At 38.0% G+C, this 21,780-nt stretch overlaps 1 protein-coding gene across 11 annotated transcripts in view; it reads left to right on the top strand.

Moving 5' to 3' along the window:
- SCMH1 (Scm polycomb group protein homolog 1) overlaps positions 1 to 21,780 on the top strand; it is a 191,779-nt gene that overhangs the window by 92,071 nt on the left and 77,928 nt on the right. For all 11 annotated transcript variants that reach the window (XM_057707185.1, XM_057707191.1, XM_057707195.1 and 8 more), the window contains 2 exons: positions 4,715 to 4,803; positions 9,299 to 9,542. In XM_057707185.1, the coding sequence (XP_057563168.1) occupies positions 4,715 to 4,803; positions 9,299 to 9,542 (333 nt within the window). The remainder of the gene's footprint in view (positions 1 to 4,714; positions 4,804 to 9,298; positions 9,543 to 21,780) is intronic.

Genomic DNA, 21,780 nt, shown 5'->3' with positions numbered 1-21,780 from the left:
GTGGCCAATGGTAAGTTGTTTTACCTTGACTTTTAACTTTGAATTTCAGTTGCCTCACCTGCCAGATCACTAATAAACTCTGCCATACATGGTTTTTGTGAGGATTAAATGGAATAACATGATAAAACATTTATCAATTCCTGGCACCCATTTAATAAGTGGAGATTTTTCCTTTGTTCAGTAAAACTCTCATGAAGCTTATATTCTGGTTGGAAAAGCCATACACATTACATGGAAAAAAGAAAGAAAATTTAGGCAGTGATAAAAGCTAAGGATAATAAGAAAGGAGCAGCATAGCATCTAGGAGGCTATTTTAGTTGGGGTAGTCTAGGAATGCCTCTCTGAGAAGGTGTTATTTCAGCAAAGAACTGCTTAAGATTTGAGAAAAGTGAAGGGTGTTTGAGGCAGAGGGACACAACTTGGTGTGCTTGGAAAACAGAAAGACCAGTGCATGAAGGGCAGGGAAGTGACAGGAGGTGAATTATGAAAAGTAAGCAAGTTCTGGATCATGTAAGTTTTGTTAAATACATAAAGAGTTTATTTTTTGTTGTACGATGTAAGCATGAGTGCTATGATCTGTTTTATATTTTTAAAAACATAACCATATCATTCTGGTTGCTGTGTGGAGAATAAACAGTAGGGAGGCAAAAGTAGAAGTAGAGAGAATGGTTAGAAGGTTGTTGTAATAGTCGGCAAAGTTTGTGGCTGAGATTAGAGTGTTAGTAGAGGAGAAATAACAATGGTGAGGAATGGTTCGGTTTAGTGTATATTAGATGTAAGAACCATCATCACTTGCTGATTAATTATATTTGAGAGACCATAGAAAGGGAGGAACCAAGAGTGCCTTCTAGGCTTTTTGGTCTCAACACCTGGGTTTAAATAAGTGGTTCCATTAACTGAGGTGAGATGACTGGAAGAAAGGGCGTAGTAAAATCATGAGTTCTGTTTTAGACTTACTCATGTTGAGATCTCTTTGCATCCAAGTAGAGTTTTAGAATAAGGCAGTTGAAAATATGAGCATGAAACTCAGGACAGAGGTTTGAGTTAGAGATATAAATTGGCAGTCATCATTGATGGGCAAAGAGTGGGGACCAAGAAGAAGAGAGAACCAGTGGCCAGACACTGAGGTACTCCCACTTTAGAGGCTAGGATTTCTTACCCACATGGCCTTTACCCTGCAAACCATTGTTTAATTTGAGGAGACCTGCAAATGATTGTTTTTATTCTTCTCTTTCATTTTGCACAAATTTACGGCTCTAACTCTTTTTACCAAGAGAGACAACATAGTAGAACTGAGTAATTAAAAATTTAAAGACATTAATGTGCTGATTAGTAATGAAGGCTCTGGAGACAGAGGGGTTTAGTTTAAATCCTGCCTCTGCTGCTTACTAGCTTAGCAACCTAAGATATTTAATTTCTCTAAACCCAGTCTTCTCATCTATAATAAAATAAAAGCCAGCATTTACCTAACACTTATTATATACCAGGCATCGTTTTAAGTGCTTCGCATGTATTAACCTATTTTAATCCTTAGAACAACCCATTGAATTAGTTACTATTCTTATCCCACTTTATTGTTGAGGAAACGAAAGCCAGAGAGAGGTCTTTGTCACACACCAAATGTCACACACCAGTTAAGTAGCAGAGCTAGATTAGAATCTAGGCAGCCTGGCTCCAAAACCAGTACTGCTTTTCTCATATCAAATTCATAGAATTGTAGAAGTGGTTAAATGAGATAACCCACTTAAAAGTACTTAGCACATGGAGGCTGACACATAATACGAACATAAGAAATGTTTTCTTTGGGAGGCAGCATAAGTATACTGAAAGAATCAAATGGAAAGTCCTAGGGCTCCAGCCTTACTATAGGAACAACTTATGTGATCATGAACAGGTTTCTTAGCCTCTCTGAACTTCAGTTTTGTCATCTACAACATAAAACCTCTGTACTATATGGCCTCTGAAATCCCTTTCAGTGTTTCAGTTCTATCTGTGACTCCCCAAGACAGATTATGAACACATCTGAATTTGGAGGGGGTCACCTTAGGAGTTGGGAAATAAGGTACTCAGTAATTCCTTGGATTGGCAGCATTTCTGCTTTGCCCTTCTACTCTTAAAGAAGCTTGCTAGGAGGTAGTGAAACATAGTTAAGAACCATGAGGTCTGGAGTAAGACCGTCATGCAGTAGAACCTGTTTCCACCACTTACTGCCTTGGACGAGCTACTTCTCTTGAGTTTCTCTTTCTTCATCTGCAAACTAGGGATAATGATAGTGCACACCTCATGGTATTATTTGAAATATCCTATGAGGAAGTGCCTGTAAGGTATTTAATACATGATAAGTATTCAATACATATTAGCTGTTATAATATTATAAGGGTTTCCAGACCTGAGAGGTTTTTTGTTTGTTTCATTCTTTCTTTCTTTTAGCTCAAGTACCAGATGAGATAGAAGCCTCTCAGTTACCCACTTCTAAAAAATTGAATTGGGAATTGCATGATGAGGCACTGTAGTTCTTGGGAACTGAGGGCATGAACCTGAATTTTCTCATTTACGAAAGTATAGCATTTCTCTAGAACATCTGTGCCTTGCTTTGCCTTATCCCTAGGTGTAGTGAGTCATCCATGGCAAATCTGCTCAAGGCTTGGCATGCTTCAGCCCTTCCCCGACCTAAAGAGAGTTGTTTTCCCCACATACAAACCAGAGCTGAATTTCTGGAGAAGTTTGTTGTTTGTTTGTTGGCTTGTTTGTTTGTTTTTACCATGGTCAAAGGAAGAGCAGTAGTCAAGACTCTTTTGGAGTGTAAAACCCCAACCCAGACCAGGTTAGAGGAGGGATATAGGAGGAGGCAGGAATTAGTGATTCGTATAACCGAGAGTCTAAGACCTAGTGTTAAGTGTGTCTAGACACAAGGTTTTAAACACTCTTGTGTGTCTCCATCTCCTGCTCTACATTGGCTTTATTCTCAGTTATGTTCTCCACTTATCAGAGCCAAATCTACAAACATTCTTATAACCATGATCTCAGAGAAAGAAAAGCTCTCTCCAACATGCATGTCATATCAGAAAACAGTTGTCCCAACTTGGGACATACATACACACTTTTGGTCTAGGGGAATCTGATGCTCGTAAATGCTTAAATCTGATGCTCTTAAATTTTGCATTCCATGGCCAGGTAGGTAGAGCCCAGAGTAGACATCCCCACCAAATCACATAAAAGTAGGTTTTTGTTGTTGTTGTGTTGCAGAAGGAAAAAAATCTAGGCAAGCAAAGAAGGAAGTGGTAGCAGTTTGATAGGAATGTGTGAATTGCTATCTCCATTGTTGATAATGCATGAGTTATCGCAAGAAGTCTCTTGACCTTGGGAAACCTCACTTAGCCTGGCCAGCTTTGAGACTAAAAGTTTAAATCATGTGGGGTGGTACCTCTTTTCTCATTTCCATTTTCTTCTCTCTTCTCACATCCTCCCCTTTAATTTAATTATCGTTCTTAATTAATACTTAATCCCAAAAGCTGATTCTTCCTTTTTCATTTCACATGCACATTGATAATTTAGCTTAGTAGTTAAAGAGTGTGGTCTCAACAGTCAGCTTGCCTGGGTTTAAGTCCTCTCTTTGTCATTTGCTCACACTGAAATCTTAAGCAGTTTTATACCTCTTTTCTCATCTATAAAATGAAGATAATGTCTACCTCACTTTGTTGTCTTGAGGATTAAATTAGATAGTCAGTAGAAAGTGCCTGGCACACTATCTGCCACACAGTGAAGTACTTAGTAATATCAGATACTGTTGTTGCTATTTCCAGCTCTGCAGCTTTGGTTCAGCCTATATGTTCTTTGTCAAGAATGGGAAAGCTGAGATAGATTGGGAGACTATCAAAAAGATTTTGGTATCTCAGGATAGAGGGTTGAAGCCAAATTGAAGGAAAACACTTGGAGCTTTAATTGGAAGACTTAACTATGATCATGATCTTATTTTTACAATTTATTAATTAAATGGTATGCTCTTACTGACTTATTATGGAATGACAATGGACAATTAACCTCCCTAGGCTTCTTTTTACTGTTTTGGAAAATGAGTTTTTTGGGATAAGATGGTCCCTTCCATCTTCATCAATGTCTGATCCTTTGTAGTTTAAGTAAAAATGAATATCAAAAAGTGTTTTGTACTCTGTGCATGTGTGTATGTGTGTGAGAGAGAGCGAGAGAAAGTGAGAGCAAAAGTGAGAGTGTTTTTATATTGAGATAAACCAAAAAGATTTACTTGTATATTGGATTTGTCAGACATATCTGGTTTCTTCTTTAGAGATTATTATATCCCTTTTTCATACTCTGCTGTCTAGATCATTTGTAAATATTTGTTATTCCTGTCACACATCTATTTTGGATTTTTCAAGGAAGCTTTTTAGGCATTGTGGTATACATTGTGTAATACTTGTCTTGCCATCAGGAAACTTGGTTGGGGACTTTACTCCAGTACTTACTTTGCAACATTACCTTGGGCAAGTTACATTCCCTCTTACTTGCCTCATTTCCTCATCTGTCTAATGAGGCATTTCTTCTACTTAACCTTTAAGTCCTTCCCTAACAGTCTGTGATTCTATAACTATCACAGCATAGGTTGTGGCAGGAGTAGCTGGATTCCAAAGAGAAAACTTGATAGAGCAATTCCCTTGGAGACATATTTTTTATCTGTTGCCCATTATGTTTACTGCAGGATTTCGGCTGAATGCTTCCTCTTGGCCCATGTTCCTTTTGAAGACGCTAAATGGAGCAGAGATGGCTCCCATCAGGATTTTCCACAAGGTATGGTGTCCCTCAGCTATCACCAGCTCCAAATTGCTTAAGGTCAAATGCTTACATTCTTTAAATTACTGAGCCTCTGATGTCTACATTATATTTATGGCCTGAGGATGCCTTCTCAGAAACTAGTTCAGCAGAAGGATTTTTTAAGTACCTTATGAAGCAGCAGTTATCCCCAGAGAAATATTAGACTGTATGTTAGAATTTCTGGGTTTTGAGTCCTAGCTCTGCCAATAGTAAGTTTTGACCTCATCTGTAAAGTGGGATTCTGTCTACCTCACAGGGTTGTCAAAAAGGTAAACATTTTTTTATTAGTAAAACATATAAAATATAAATCTAAAGGAGCTATTCTAATTATAGATCATGGAGTTCCTTAAGGTCCATATTCTAAACAGAGAGAAAGAAAGGAGAGTACTTTTTGAGTGCCTACAGTGTATTTGGAGTTTATATACACTATCTCATTTAATACCCACAGTAAACTTTATAAAGCAAGAATTATTCTTTCAATTTAGCAGTTAAGGAAACAAATGCTTTTGAATAAGGAACTTGCCCAAGATCACAGGACTAGTAAGTGGTGAAACAGGGATCCAAAACCTGTATTCATTCTTCCTGGTTTCTTGAGGGATGAGACAATCAGTCTTCTCTTACTTGATCTTTAATGAGATTAAAGTTACTATGAAAGGGGACTGAATTAGGGTTGCCTGTGCTGCCATTTAAGTCTAAACCCTGAGAGCACCATGGTTCCCAGGATACGCTATACTGGGAAACTTGAAACCCTTCCCTTGCAGAATACCTCAAAGTGGTGGTGGTGGGGGAGGGGGGGGGCAACAAGTATTCTTTTAAATGCTTTGCTGACCTTACTAGGAAGTAAGAAAACTCTCCAAGGCCAAAATGAAGAAGGAAAACCAGAGTGTTAGGAGTACTGAATTTGCAGGTGCCGTAAGGGGCTTGGCCAGTCTTAGTTTCCAAGGACCTTGGCTGTTAACAACCACAGTACAATAGAAGTTGAGGCCTTGGACCCATGCAAGGCAGAAAAATGTCCCTGGGACTGCCACATAAAAACCAGATTGGATCCCTCAAATGTTTATCCTTAGTGAAAAGACTATTGCATTGATGAGGAAGAGTCTCTGCTTGGGCCGTGGGTAGGGGTGGGAATTGAATCATCTCTTCTGATAAAGCAGTCTTTTCGCATGGAAGTCCAGGGTTCAGATATAGTGCCTGTGTTGTCTCAGAACTCCAAAATTGTATGGGGATATTTCTGAGTGCCTGGCAGAAACAAACCCAAAACCTCTCTAGAGGATTTAGTTGTTTCCAACCCAGATGTCATAGAAGTCCCAAAAGTGAAGTACCACTGGAGATGAGTTCAGTTCAGTTCATAATTATAGAGCCCTCAAAACTCACAAAACAAATCCTGCATCATGAAACTTCAGTAAGACTAGCCTCAAGGACTTTCAGATAATAGAAATATCAGATAGAGATTATAAATTAAGTATTTGAAAATGAGTAAAGAATGAAAAGAAGGAATTTAAAAATGAGAAAAGTACAAACCTCTATTTTTTTAAAAGAGAAAGTTGAAAAAAGAAAACAAATTGAATACCTAGAAATGAAGCTTAACCATTAAAATTTAAAATCTTAGCTAGGTGTATAAGCAACTTAGACCTAGATAGAGAAGAATTAATTGAAAGATGTGTAAGGAATTTCCCCAGAGTGCAATACAGAGAGATAACGAGATGGAAAATATTAAAGAGAAGAAGACAAAGAGAATAATATTAGAAGGTCCAATATATGCAGAACATGACCTCCAGAAAAAAGTTTAAAAAGTCAATATTTGAAAAGATAATGACGGGATTTTCCAGAATGTGTAATAAAGACAAATATACACCTTAAAGCATCATGGTATAACTAAAGTCAAAAGAAAACATCTGTGCAAGTAATCACACAGAATACAGTCATCCTCATTGTCTGTGGGGAACTGTTCCAGGACCTCCTGAATACAAAAATCTGCACACATTCACCTCCCTTATGCACAATGGCATGGTAGTCAGCCCTCCGTATCTGTGGCTTCAGCGTCCATATGGACTGAAACTTCAAAGTGATTACCGTTAAGCTGACAGCACATTTCTTGACAGCAGCAATACAAGCCAAAAGATAATAGAATAATATCTTCAGAGAACTCAGAAAAAATAGTTGTCCACCTAGAATTTTATGCCTAATTATACTATTATTTCAGAATGAATGTAAAATCAAGACATAGTCAATGAACTAATACAAGTAGATACTAATATATCTGCTGAAAGAACAGTTGAAGAGTATATTTTAGGAAGAAGATAATTGAACCTAGAAAGGTTCAAATAAAGTAAGAATGGGATGCAAAAGGTAGTGCTGAGGAAAGATTGGTTAACATGTAAGTAAAACTAATCAGTCATTGCCTATAACTGTATGAACCAGTTATAGTAACAGAAGTGATCAATTGGCAGTATAACAATTTGAAACTAAATTAACTCAGGAGTAGTTTAAATATTCTGAGGTTCTTGTATTGTTTAATTAAAGATGAGTTTTAGGCTTTGTGTCAACTATACAGTTATGATCTGAAGGGGATCCACCAAAAGACTAAATATAGAATGGTTAACATCTGAATCAATGGAGAGGGAAAAAGGGAAGAAAATTCAGTTGATTGTTAGAAAAAAGAAGTTAAAGGTACAACTTGAAAAATCAAGTTAAATAGAAATGTAGGCCATATAATAATTGTAATAAATTTAAATACATCAGTTATCACAGAAAATTAGTTTAAACTCATTAGTTTAGCCAGACATAGACTAGATTGTTTTAAAATCTAGCTACATGCTGTTTACAAGAGACACTGCTGAAATACAGCACAAAGGTATTGAAAGTAAAAGGATATAAAACATATACCAGGCAAACCTTTATCAAAATAAAGCTGGTGTTTACTATACTGAAATTAGACAAAGAAGACTTTGATACTAAAAAGCATTAAAGAAGTTACTATCTAATGATAAAAAAAATATAGTTCACTAAGAAGATAAAAGTTATAAATATGCATGCTCCTAAAAAACATAACCCCAAAATAGATAAAGCAAAATTTGACAGAATTACATGGAAAAATTGGAAAATCCACAATCATTAGGGAACATTTTAATACACATCTCTCAGTAATAGATAAATCAAGCAGACAAGAAAAAAGATATATCAGTCAGCATAAGCTAATCAGTATTAAATGTTGATCAATTTTTAAAAATCAGTTGCATTCCTATTTAACAGCAACAAGTGGTTTGAAAATAAAATATACTGAAAATAAAAGATACTCTTTAAGATAGCAATAGAATGAAAATATGGCTAGAAAAATGTTAGCAAAATGCATGAGACATTTATAGAGGAATTTTTAAACTCATACTGAAGAAGAAATCTACGTTAAAGAATACTTAACAGATAGAAGATACTATCAAGTTCATGGATATAAAGGCTCAATATCATACATACAAAGGTTATTTCTTCCCAAATTTTAAGTTCACTGGGATTCCAGTCAAAATATGAATAGGGTTTTTCTGTGGAACTTGAAAAGCTGATCCTAAAATTCATATGAAAGATCAAGGAGAAAGAATAGCCAAAACAATATTGAAGAATATCACAGTAGGGGAACTTTTTCTGCCAGATACCATTTAATAAGACTGTGTTAGTGGTACAGGATCAGAAGTAAGACCAAGGGAAACAGAGTAGAGTATACAATACTTTTTTGGAAACTTTATTTGCAACCTTGCAAATCAGCACCCAAGAACTAGCTACACAGCTAGAGAGACTATACAATGTTATAGCTGCTTTGGAGGGCAATTTAACAATATTTGATAATGTGGAAGATGTGTATACCTATCCTATAACCCAACAATTCTGCTCCTAGGTATATACCCTGAAGAAATGCTCCCCACATGTGAACAGAGGAACAGGTGCAAGAATGGCCATTAAAACTCTTTTGAAATAGTAAACAATTCAAAGCAACCTTAAATGTCTGTCAAAAGAGAATGAATAAATTATGACATATACATATAATGGAGTACTATTAGCAGTTAAACTGGAGCTAAGTTTATCCACATGGATATGTTTCAAAAACATAATGAACAAAAAAAAGCAAGTTGTAGAATGGTAATTTCAGTATAATACTATTTATATAAAATTTAAAAGTATGCAGATGGTATGTACATATAAAGTATAAAAACATGCATGGGGAAGGGCACAAAGGAGGATTCAACCTTATCTGTTACCTTTTATTTCTTGGAACAAAAAAAAGATCTGAAGCAAAGATGTTAAAATATCAGGATTGACAAAGCAATACTTTGGTATACTTTGAAATTCATGTAAAAGACTAAAGGTCCATTATAAATCTTATATAGCAGTCACTTTTTAATCATGCAAATGAAATAACAGTCTTTTGGCATACATAGCCTCTCTCTTTGCATCTAACTCTGTATTTCTGTCTCTCATCTAGGAACCACCATCGCCTTCTCACAACTTCTTCAAAATGGGAATGAAGCTGGAAGCTGTGGACAGGAAGAACCCTCATTTCATTTGCCCAGCCACTATTGGGGAAGTGCGGGGCTCAGAGGTGCTTGTCACATTTGATGGGTGGCGAGGGGCCTTTGACTACTGGTGCCGCTTCGACTCCCGGGACATCTTCCCCGTGGGCTGGTGTTCCTTGACTGGAGACAACCTGCAGCCACCTGGCACTAAAGGTAAAGACTCTTAAAGTCGGGACCCAAGTTGGTAATGGAGCCTACCTAGATCTCTCATGGTCAGCATACCTTCACCAATAAAACTCACTCGTAGGCAAGAGGAGGCAAGGGCCAGCAGCTTGGGTAAAAACCAATGTCTGTTCAAAAGTGATCAGAAACAGTAAGGATTTAAATGCCACATGGAGCCAGACATGGAGTTTGGCATAAAGTAAAAATTCCTTACTCTAAATATCTTGGTTTATTCTCAGGCAACTAGCTTCTCATCTCTGTTACTCTTATTCCTAGTCTGTTTCAGAGTTTGAGTGGTATCTTTCTTGAGGTGCATATCCCAGCTTTGTAGATGAGCTGGAGTAACATAGTATTATATAAAAATGCTTAACAAGCATTGTAATATTATGGAAAAAGCATGACCTTTAAAGTAAAATAAACTTAGGTTTGAGGTCCAACTCTGCCTTTTGCCAGCTGTGTGGCTTTGGTCAGTTAGTTCACCTTTCTAAACCTCAAAGTTCCTCGTCTGTAAAAGAATACCTACTTCACTCGAGGGCGGGGGGGAGTCAAGGAAGGGAGGGAATACGGGGATATATGTATAAAAACAGATGATTGAACTTGGTGTACCCCCCCAAAAATAATAAATAAATAAAATTTAAAAAAAAAAAGAATACCTACTTCATAAAGTTACTGTGAAGAATAAATGAGATTACATGGGTAAAATGCTTACATAATATCTGGCAAATACCAAATGCTAAACAAATGTTTTTATTGTATTACTGCTGCTATTATTATAGTTATTATATATTTATTATAATTACTATATAATATAATATGTTATATTATCATTATAATACTATTGTAATTAAAATAACCACTACTAATGGGAGAGGATATGTAAGTGCTCGAGTAGTACCCCAGGGCAGTTGACCAGTCAGTGCTATTTCTGATGATCATGATGTTGGAGATCATCTAGGAGAGAGGCTAAGGTAGCTCTTAATAAAGAAAAGAAATGATAGAAATCTCATCCCCTTAAGTCTAAAAATACTGCTGAATCTGAGGGAATGCAAAGTTAACCTTCCTATTGTCTGTGAGTTTCTTTTCTAAACCTCTGTCAAATTCATTCGTTCAGTTAGCCCAATATTTATGTAGCACCTAATTGTGAGACAAGCTGAGGATATAGCAGTTACAAAGATGAAAAACATTCACCAAGTGCCCTCATGGCACTTCCATTCTAGAGGGATGAGATAGTCAATAAGCATTTAAATCAAAAAATAAAAAAGATGATTTCAGATAGTTTCTCCTAAGGAAATAAAGTATGATAAGATAGTGACAGTGAAGGTGTGATTGTAAAACGAGTTATTTGTTTAACAGCTTTATTGAACATAATTGAAGTAAAATAATTGGCACATATTTAAAGTATACAGTTTGAAAAGTTCTGACATATGTATGTATCCATGAAGCCGTTACCGTAATCAAGATAATGAACATGTCCATCATCCCCAAAAGCTTCCTTGTTCCTCTTTGTGGAGGGGGAGCTGTTTTAGATACAATTTCTTTTTAGCAAAACTTGTCTGTAAAAGGGATATTTGAATTCAATGACAAGAAAAAGCCATCCTAGGAAAGAGAATTCCAAGCAGGTGGATGTGACATACATATACTGGTGCTGAGACATGAATGAGTTTATTATGTTTCAAGGGCAGAAAGAACACTGCTCTGACTACAGTGCACTCTGTGAGGGGGCAAGTGGCAAAATTGTGTAGGACCTTGTAAGCCAGAGTGAGAATTTGGATTTTATTGTAAACATAGTGGAGAAGCATTAGAGGGTACTGTGTAGGGGAGTAACAGAAGCTGATTTACTTTTTTAAAAAATAACTTGCACTTGTATCCAAGAGTACAAAAGAACACTCATGACCCAACAATAAAAAAGATAAATAACGCAGTTGAAAAGATGGGCAAAGGATTTGACTAGTTTTCCAAAGAAAATGTACAAAAGGCCAGTAAGCGCTTGAAAAGATGCTCGGCATGATTAGTCATTAGGGAAATGCAAATCAAAGCCACTACGAGATACCAGTTTATACCCATGGGTATGGTTATAATCAAAACACAGACAATAGCAGGTGTTGCTGAGAATGTGGAGTAATTGGAACTGTCATACATTGCCAGTGAGATTGTAAAATGCTGCAGCCACTTTGAAAGCAGTTTGGAAGTTACTCAGAATGTTAAACATAGCAAGTCCACTTGTGGGTATATACCCAAGAGACTAGAAATCATATGCCCACACCTATACCATGAACTTCATGGCAGCATTATTCATACCAGCCAAAAAGTTGAAATAGCGCAAGTGTTCATCTGATGAAAAGATAAATAAAATGTGTTATATCCATATGAAATATTTGGCAATAAAAAAGAATGAAGTAGTGATATGTGCTACAACATAGATGTACCTTAAAAATATTGTGCTAAGTGAAAAAGCCAGTCACAAAAGACCACACATTTTATAATTGCAGTTATATAAAATGTCCAGAATAGGCAAAAACATAGAGACAAAATAATTAGTGGTTTCTAGGGGCTTGCAGGGGGCGAGGAAATGGAAAGTGGGTATGGGGTTTCTTTGGGGGATGATGGATATGTTCTAAAATCAGATTAGGGGTGATGTTTGCACAGCTCTTTGAATCTACTAAAAACACTGAATTGTACACTTTAAAAGGGTGAATTTTATGGTATGTGAATTACCTGTCAATAAAGCTGTTATTTAAAACATCACTTGGGCTGCTTTATGGAGAACGGATTGTGCCATGGTGAGTGTGGACGAGGAAAAAGGGTTGCTTGGATTAAGTTGGTGGACTGAGTGGAGAGAACTTGAGATGGGGGCAGTGTGGAGGAGAGAAGACAGATTTCCTGCCTCAGGAAAGTGCTGCTCCTCTATATGCTTCAAGAAACAAATGCCCTGGGGTCAGTGTGAGAAATCCACTACCCTCCCTCTGCAGACTCTGTGAGATAATATCTCTGTGGAAGTAGCAGGAAGAGAAGTGTCTTAAAAGTGATAGTGGAGCCATTTTTGCTTACTTGAGACTAAAACAAGGTAAGCCTTGGTGCGCCAGGCAATATTCAATTAGTAGATTGATTTTCTTACTTTCTTGCTTAGAGAACTCTGCTGTTTTGGCTGGTAAATCTCCTAGAGCAATTGGGCAGTTCTCAAAAGCCAGAGGAGCTTGCGAGTCTTTGTGTCCACGCATTTTTTTCTGACTGCACACCATGCTGATAAGAAATATGGCACACCATGTGGCTGGTGACTCCAGAGGTGTTTGCTGGCTCTTTCCTTCTCTTCAGTGTGTCTCTGGCGATCTTAGATTAACAGATGACCAGAAGTTCCAGACTTCGAAGATAGGAGGTTCTTCCAGTTGGCATTTCCAGACCAGGTCCTTCAGTCATCATTCCAGCAGCTGGGTTGTTTCCTCCAACTCACTCCTCCCCCACCTCATACCCTCAGTAGAGCTTATAATGTATCTTTCAGTAATAGAACTTGGGCCATCTTAGTGTCCTGGCTAAGAAGCAAATGATACAACGTGGAAAAAATGTGATTACTCAATTCATTTCACAAAACAAGATGTTCTCTATATGTAAGCCTGTACTCTTGCTAATCATACTGTCTCCTCTTTCCTTTTACCTTCTGGTCATTAGTGTGCAAGTGTTAAAAAATTCATAGATTGTTTCTTGCCCACAGTAAGTAGGAAAAATACCAGTATTAATTTGATGTTCTTTTACACACATTATTTCTTTTTATCTTCTGGTAACTCTGAACTAGGTATTATTTTCAGATATATTTTATTTGTGAGAAAAGCAGAGTTCAAAGGATTAAGTGACTTGGTTCTATTGATATCTGAGTCTAGAGGGCGAGGCCATGGAGATCTTTTAGTAGGGCCAGCTGTCAGGGCCATCACTTTATGCCATATTACCTTCACACATCATCCCTTATACTCTCCCCATTCTCCTTTGGGCTCTCTTCAAAGCTTCATTTGAGATCCTGGGTCTGGTGTCCAGATCCTGATATGAAATCGGAAAGAAGCTGTGTAGTATAACATCATGAAGTCTAGTACCAGCTAGGCCACAAACTTGTTTTATATCTTTGAACAAGTCATTCCTAAAGCAAGAAATTGAACTAGATGATCCTTGAGGGTCCTTAAACCTCTGTGTGCTATACAGGTTCCTGACCTTGAGGATAGGTAACAGGTGACTCCTTTGACTGTCTTCTACTTGATTCCAGATCCATCGGCTCACCTCACTCTGCACTCCACCCACATAGGGCTCTGCCTCTCTGATGGGACACTGCATGCTAGCTTTTTCTCCTTTGCTAAGCCAGTAGTAATCCTTTTTAGATCCTGAACTCCTGGGCCAGGCCACTTCTGATAGGCAGTAAACGCCAAGCTTGTAACTAATCCAAGGTACTGGTTATAAAAGGCAGAAGCTTTTTTTTTAAGCTGATCATTCTTTTTCTTCTGTGAATTAAAATAAAACTAAAACAGAGGCAAGCTTTACTTTTTTAAATTAAAATACCAGATAAAGAATTCAGTCCACTTGGCATGACTATAATGTTAGTTAGGCATTTAATAATCTACTTAACTCCCCTCTCCATTGTTCTGATTTCAGGTGGGCAAGACAGTTTCAGATTATAGCTTAGCTTCCTATGTAATGAGATCCAAACTACTACCTATTTATATATATATATATATTTTTAATATTTATTTATTTTATTTATTTATTTTGGCTGTGCTGGGTCTCAGTTGCAGCATGAGGACTTCTTTTTTTTTTAATTTATTTTTGGCTGTGTCAGGTCTTAGTTGCAGCACACGGGATCTTCATTGAGGCACATGGGATCTTCGATGAGGCATGCAGGATCTTTCTTTGTGACGCTCGGGCTTCTCTCTGATTGTGTTGTGTGGGTTTTCTCTTCTCTAGTTGTGGTGCACAGACTCCAGGGCGCATGGGTTCTGTAGTTGTGGTGTGCAGGCTCAGTTGCCCTGCAGCATGTGGGATCTTAGTTCCCTGACCAGGGATCGAACCTGCATCCCCTGCACTGGAAGGTGGATTCTTTACCACTAGACCACAAGGAAAGTTCAGCGTGTGAACTCTTAGTTGTAGCATGCATGTGGGATCTAGTTCCCCAACCAGGGATTGAACCCAGGCCTCCTGCATTGGGATCGCAGAGTCTTACCCACTGGACCACCAGGGAAGTCCCTATGTGTTTATTATATGTTAGTATATTATTATTCTGGGTTATACATCAGTCTCTTGTGTCTTCATATAGTGTAAACTTGGTCCGGCTGCTCTCTATGCTGATGCAAATATGGGGGGTTCAGTAGAGGTGCGGCCCTTGAGCATGCCTGTTGGAGCAAATGGAGTAAATGGTGAGCCAGGCCTCCTTTACCCTTTCTGTCTATCCTTTCTACCTGTGGCATCATAGGAGAATTTCAAAATCTGACTTAGTGATGTGGCTGAAATGCAGGAGTATTACTCTGACCTGGAGAATAAGGATTTGATACTTAACAAAACTTCCAGAGTATCTCTTCCTTTTTTTCCTGTGAAACATTTAAAAGTGTGTCCCATACTTTATGGATGGATGGTCTCTTTCTGTTGCAAAACTATGTAGGAAACTATACCGTAATCACTTTGGAAATCTGGGTTAGAAAGAGGGTTGGTTACATTTTAATCTTAAACTATGCAGGGAAAAACTAGATAGAGGCAAGAATAACACAACTAAGGCTATCACGCATAGGTCAACTAATGGGCTGATTTTCTTCAGCCAGCCATCAATTCATTCAAGTGCTAAATATCCAGTCATGACTAAGTGCTAGTCATTGGATCAATTGATAGGAATTCTGCCTTTAGAGTTTATAGTTTTGTGAGCATATAGACCAATGGAGAATTACAACTTTGGAGTAATAAAATACAGAAGGGCCTCTAACCTAGATTGGAGGATTAGAAGTTGAAGGTCAGGGAAGGCTTCCAAGTGAAGTGGCATTTAAGCTGAAACCTGAAGGATGGGGAGGTAGAGAAAGAGTTCTAGCTAGCAGTGGGGAAGATGAGCGGAGGCTCGAGATTTTTTGAAAAGTGTGATTGAGGACCTTAAAAATGTTTAAATGACTAGATTGTAGGGTGTAAGGAGAGGAGTAGAAAGAAATAAAACTGGAGAGGAAGGCACAGAAAGTGCACAGCTTCCCTTATAGACCATTTTAAGGATCTGAGTCTTTACCTTAAGAGCAATAAGAGCCATTTGAATGGGCTTTGTAATCAGTAGAGTTACAGGTCAGATTTGCATTATAGAAAAAACCACTCTGATAGCAATAAAAAGACGGGTGGCTTCCAAAAATTGGAGGCAGAGATGTCAGTTAATAAGCTGTTATAATATCGTATTTCAGGTGAGAGAGAGAATTGAGGCAGAGACATTGTGATGAAAAGATAAGATGGGGGGACATTCTTTGAATAAAGAAGCTAAAATGTGAATTTTTAGAGTTTAGCACCTATCACAACAATTTTATTTAACAAAGTTACTCCTGCAACCTGTAAAATAATGTTAATTTTTCCATGTAAGTGTTAATGAGAGAGCTAAAATTCTTCTTTCTACCATGTCTAGGAAGTTAGGATTCGTTTCTGCTTGGAGTCCTTGTGAAGTGGAACTAATGCATTAACTTCATCTTTGTATCCCTGCCCTTGGCACATAGTGGTTACTCAGCAATGCTTGCTGAGTGAGAAGGGAGCATGCTGCGTTTTCTGATTCCTTTTCTGTTCATCACCAGCTAAAGCCACTATTCACTCAGGTACAGAGGTGAGAGTGCTGCTACAGTTTTAACAGCAGACTAAAATTTATTTAAACTAGTATTCTGTTTTCTAAATCTTGGAAATCTTGTGGCCAAAAATAAGAGTAGAAGAGGGCTCTCATCTCCAGAAAGGCATGTCTTCAAACCCATATTCACTCGTGTCTCTGCCACAAAATACACATACACCTCTGCACCTGGACTACCGCCACCCTTCCACCCAACTTCTTTCTCTACTGAGCCACAGCAAGCAGGAGAATGTCCTCTCCACAGGAAGCTTCTGGCAACCGGTATACCCCTCCTGTCTCCTGAGAAGGTGTGTTCACTAGCCATGTCAGAAAAGGCATGAGCATGTTGGTTAATAAGTGTAACAAATTCTTTGGTGCCCTTAATGAGGACAGCCACTTGGCTATTTGGCAATTTTCCCTTTTACCCTCTCAGACATACTAGTTCCAGGCCTTGCCTTTATTTGATGTACTGTTCCCTCGCTTCTCTCTCTCTGTCTCTGTCTCTGTCATTATTCTAGCTTTGGCCTTGTATTCTAATCACATCTAGAAACTCTGGCCTTTATTCATCCATCTCCCCAACAATTGTAGAGCAGCCCCATATTAGCAGTGCTAGGCTCAGTGGAGATTTTAGAGAAGCACCTGCTTCTAGGTTGACTGAGTGATTGAAATAAGAAAATCGGTGTGCAAGTGCATAGAACCATATAGCACAGAGTAGATGCCCCCTTTCTGTTAGTTATATCTGAATTTAGATGTCTAGCATCCCAAGAAAAGGGAACTGCACACAGAGACACTTAAGTGCTCTATTTTGGTCAGGAAAAAAATATGTATTTATGAGACGAGGTTTGTACAGTGAACTAGTACTCCCATAACTGCTTTTCTCTTGATTGTATGCTGATGGTACATAAATAGAAGTGGGAATATGAAGAAGTGAAATGAGTGGCAGTACATTATAAAGCAGGGATCTGGGTTCTCTCACTGATTCTAATTATAACTGCTTAAGGGACAGAAAAACCCCATGTCTCTCTTCCAGCTTCCTTAAGCTGCCCCTTGGCTCTGCCCAGTTCTCTCTCCTGCCTTCCCCCATCACAGATGCCTAAGAGTGGTAGCATTTTTCTGGCACGTATAATGAAACAACTGGCATCTCTCAAACTCCTGGAAATAGTGAGATGTGACATAGGCAGTACATAGATTTGACCACACCTGCTGTTTTCTTGGGAATACTTAGACCCATGTAGTTTTCTTTGGCAAGCTTTTATTAACGCCTACTGTATGCCAGCATCAATATATATCAACTTGCAAAATTCCCTATTTTAAATAAGTGTAGGTGGTTCTTAATAAAGTCGTATTGGAAACCAGTAGTATAAACTCTATATATTACATTTTTCCCCTTAGTTGTCTAGTTGATTTTTTGAGGAAATACTACAGTTATAAATAATAATTTCTGAATCTCAATTATGTCTTACTAGGAGACAAACAAAATGTAAACATTCACATATATCAGGAAGATGAGGGAAACTGGGCAAACTCAAACATAGCAAAGAAAAACAGAAGATTATGAGGGTGATATGGCAAGAAGGCAGGAGTTTAATTGTCAGCTTTTTTTTTTTTTTTTTTTTCCTTATGCTAAGGAAAGCTGGAGTGTGTTCATTTGACTGTATGGCTGACTGGCAGGTGCTTCATCACGGTGTGCTTTTATGCCACCTCTCCAAGTGGCCTAGACTTAACCAGACACATTAGCATATATTATTAGTATTGGCATATATATTCTGAGACTATATAGCCTTTCACTTGCTGGAATTGTTCCTGAATCCTCTTACGTGTTGTCCCAGACACTCCTTTGAATTTCAGTAATATGAGGCCTTTGAAGTTGGCTCTGGTCCTATTATGCATGGTTTTATTATCCTTCTGTTTTTCTTACTCTCTACAGATTTATCAGCCTGAGAAGTCCCCAGGGAAACACGACACGTCTTTATAGTTGCAGAGGTTCTCTCTCCATGCTGTGGGAATAAGAGTCAGGAGGGAAGGAAGGAGCTAGATACGGGGAACTGAATGTGTTAACGCAGCTAGATAGGAGCAGGAGGCAAGCCATGCTTTATGACGTGAACTGGAATTTAGAGCAGTGGAGTTTCAGCCTTGGCATCAGCCCAGCTGGCAGCACATAGTTGAACCCAGCCAAGTTGAACAAAGCTAATAAAGAACACATCCTCTGAATTACTATGCCAAGGCCAGTGATACACTGCTGTGAATGAAAACAAGATCCCAGTCCAGGAAACTGATAAACCAAATGGATTTTCCCCTGTACTTTTTTTCTTTTCCATCGTTCATGTTCTATGTCATGTACACACACACACACACACAAACACAACACACACACACAAGCTGGACTTATATTTTATAAATCAGTTTCCAATTCCATATGCTGTGTTGTTGCTGCAGAGAGGAAGGATCTGGTAATGAACTCTTTGGGGCAGTTAGGACTCCTAACTAAGGGTTATTAGAGACATAGAGTCCTCAGTTTTCTGATGCCCTTCATTATTATAACTAGATGTGTTTAGATCTTTATCTTTCTTCTTTTGTTTGGGGATATGCTCTTGCTTATTGGTTTCAGAGTAACATAGTAGAAAGAGTGTGGACATTGAAGACTGAAAGATCTAGATTCAAATCCTAGCTTTAGCTGTGTGTCCTTTGGCAAGTCTTTTTAACCTCTGTGAGTTCAGTTTCTCCATCCTTAAAATAACAAAATTGTTGTTGTCCTCTCAGGAAGAGGTGAGGCACTTATGTGATCCTTTGAGTTGGAAACTGAAGTAGCCACTTTTTTCATGGAACATCACCTTTATTTAAAAGAACAACTGACTTGACTATTTGGCAGACACTTCCTCCAAAATTAAGTAAGACAATCACTTCAAAAAACACCGCCTGGGACTTCCTTGGTGGTCCAGTGGTTGAGAATCCGTCTTGCAATGCAGGGGACGCCAGTTCTATCCCTGATCGGGAAATTAAGATTTCACATGCTACAGAGCAACTAAGCCTGCATGCTGCAACTAGAGAGAAGCCCACGCACTGCAACAAAGAGCCCATGCACTGCAACAAAATATCCCTCATGCTGCAACTAAGACCCGAAGCAGCCAAAAAATAAATTTCTTAAAAAATAATGAGAAAGAAAGAAAAGGAGGGAGGGAGGGAGGAAGAAAGGAAGGAAAGGAGGAGGGAAGGAAGGAGGGAAGGAAACGAAAGACAGCGTATAAACATTTGCTGTACATGATAAATTTAAACTTACAAGTGAATGTTAGAATTCTGGAAAACTCGTATTCACCAACATGAGCTTAACATCTTCCCAATATGTAAAGAATTCAGAGTCATTCTTTACTTTGTTCTCTCCCATCTGGAAGTGACTTTGGTTAAGATTCAGTTAGTTGCCTTAGTATTAAATACAAGATGTCAGTAAGGTAAAATGTCATAGGATCCTAGAATCTCAGGGTTAGAAGAAACCTCAGAAGTCCTCAAATTCAACCTCCCCCCTAATTCCTTGAGAGCATCCCCTATAAATATCCCTTACTTGAATTCTTCCAAACACAGGAAGATTGTACCCTCACAAAGGAGCACATTCCTTCTGTTTATGATAGCTCTAATGGCTAAAAGTGTTCTGTATTTTATTTTGAGCTGAAATCTGCTTTCCCCTAGTATCTATCCATTGGCTCTAATTTTGTTTCTTATTTCACTTGAAACCTTTTCAGAGTGTTCTTGTTCCTCCAGGCATTTTTCTTCAGCTATTTCTGAGATTAGATAGTTTCTAAGGTCCTCATCAGCTTGGACTGTCTTCTAGATCCATTTTGGTTGACAGTGTTGTTCCTAGAGTGAGCTCCACACAGTGGGAATGGTCCAGCTAGTGGAGAATAGAGTGGCACTCTCGCTTCCCTTAAAAGGGAACTATACTGTGACCTAACTTGTTAAAGATAAGGGATTGCATTTTTTTTTTTAATTTTTATATTCTCAGATGGTCACAGTAGATATTTAATGTTACCCCTTATCTAGTTTCAGCACAAATTGAACCAAATTTTAGGACATAATGGCCATGTTAGGTAAGGGAATTTTCTAGTAATTTTTTTTTTTATACTGAGGGGTAAAGGTGGTAATTCACAAAATTTAGGAAGTGCTTTTACAATTATCTTTTATCACAGTACCCAAGTTGCAATAAACCTCAGTAAAAGTTTTCATCAGATAGGAGGATTCCTCTTCTTTCTCCATGATAAATTTTCTTCATTCAAATCAGTAAGGGACTTCCCTGGCAGTCCAGTGGTTGGGACACTGGGGCACGGGTTTGATCCCTGCTCAGGGAACTAAGATCCTGCATGCCACAAGATGCAGCCAAAAAATTAAATTAAATTAAATTAAATAATGTTTTTAAAAAATCAGTAAGGATCATATAGTATATGCTCTATAGAAACATGGAAGCCTGCTGAATTCACTCATGTACACATGGTCAGTATTCAGAGTATACTTTAGAGCCAGAATCATTTGGAACTTTCCATGGAAAAGAATGTAGGTCCCACCTACTGTATAGCACAGGGAACTCTACTCAGTATTCTGTAATAACCTAAATGGGGAAAGAATCTGAAAAACAATGGAGATGTATATGTGTATGGCTGAATTGCTTTGCTGTGCACCTGAAACTAACACAACATTGTAAATCAACTATACTCCAATATAAAATAAAAAATTATTTAAAACATTGGATTTAAATCATCTTAATTCTAAACTTTCTACAAGAAAAAGAATATAGGACACACATATATTTAACTTTTTTGTATCTGCTATTCAGTACTGTGTTAAACTAATTACTTTTTATAATGTTGTTTAGAAGGATGTTTAATGAGCACTATTTTAATAAGAGAGGAAGTTAGGGGCTTCCCTGGTGGTGTGGTGGTTAAGAATCTACCTTCCAATACAGGGGACTAGGGTTCGATCCCTGGTCAGGGAACTAAGATCCCACATGCCACGGGGCAACAAAGTTTGTGTGCCACAATTACTGAGCCCATACACCACAACTAGAGAGTCCGTGTGCCACAACTAAGACCCAAAGGAGCCATAAATAAATAAATAATAAATGTTTCTTTTAAAAAAGAAAGAAAGGAAGTTAACATTTACCAAGCCCACACAAGGTCTCAAATACAGCAGACACTTGGATACATTGCCTTAGTAGATCTCACAAACCCACTGTGGGGTTTATGGTATTTAACCTTGTTTTACATATGAAGAAAGTTTCCCAAGAGGCTCAGAAAGTTTCCCAAGAGGAATAAGAACTAAAATTTGTTGAGTGCCTAGGTCATATCAGATGCAGTGCTTATCACATCCATATCCCCAAACTTTATCTCAGTTAAACCTCATAATAACTCGTAGCTCAGAGAAGTTAAGTGATTTGTAAGGATT

The sequence above is a fragment of the Hippopotamus amphibius genome, chromosome 1, assembly GCF_030028045.1.
Source record: "Hippopotamus amphibius kiboko isolate mHipAmp2 chromosome 1, mHipAmp2.hap2, whole genome shotgun sequence".
Lineage (NCBI taxonomy): Eukaryota > Metazoa > Chordata > Mammalia > Artiodactyla > Hippopotamidae > Hippopotamus > Hippopotamus amphibius.
Note: the sequence above shows the minus strand (reverse complement) of the source record. Positions and strands in the feature narration are given on the sequence as shown.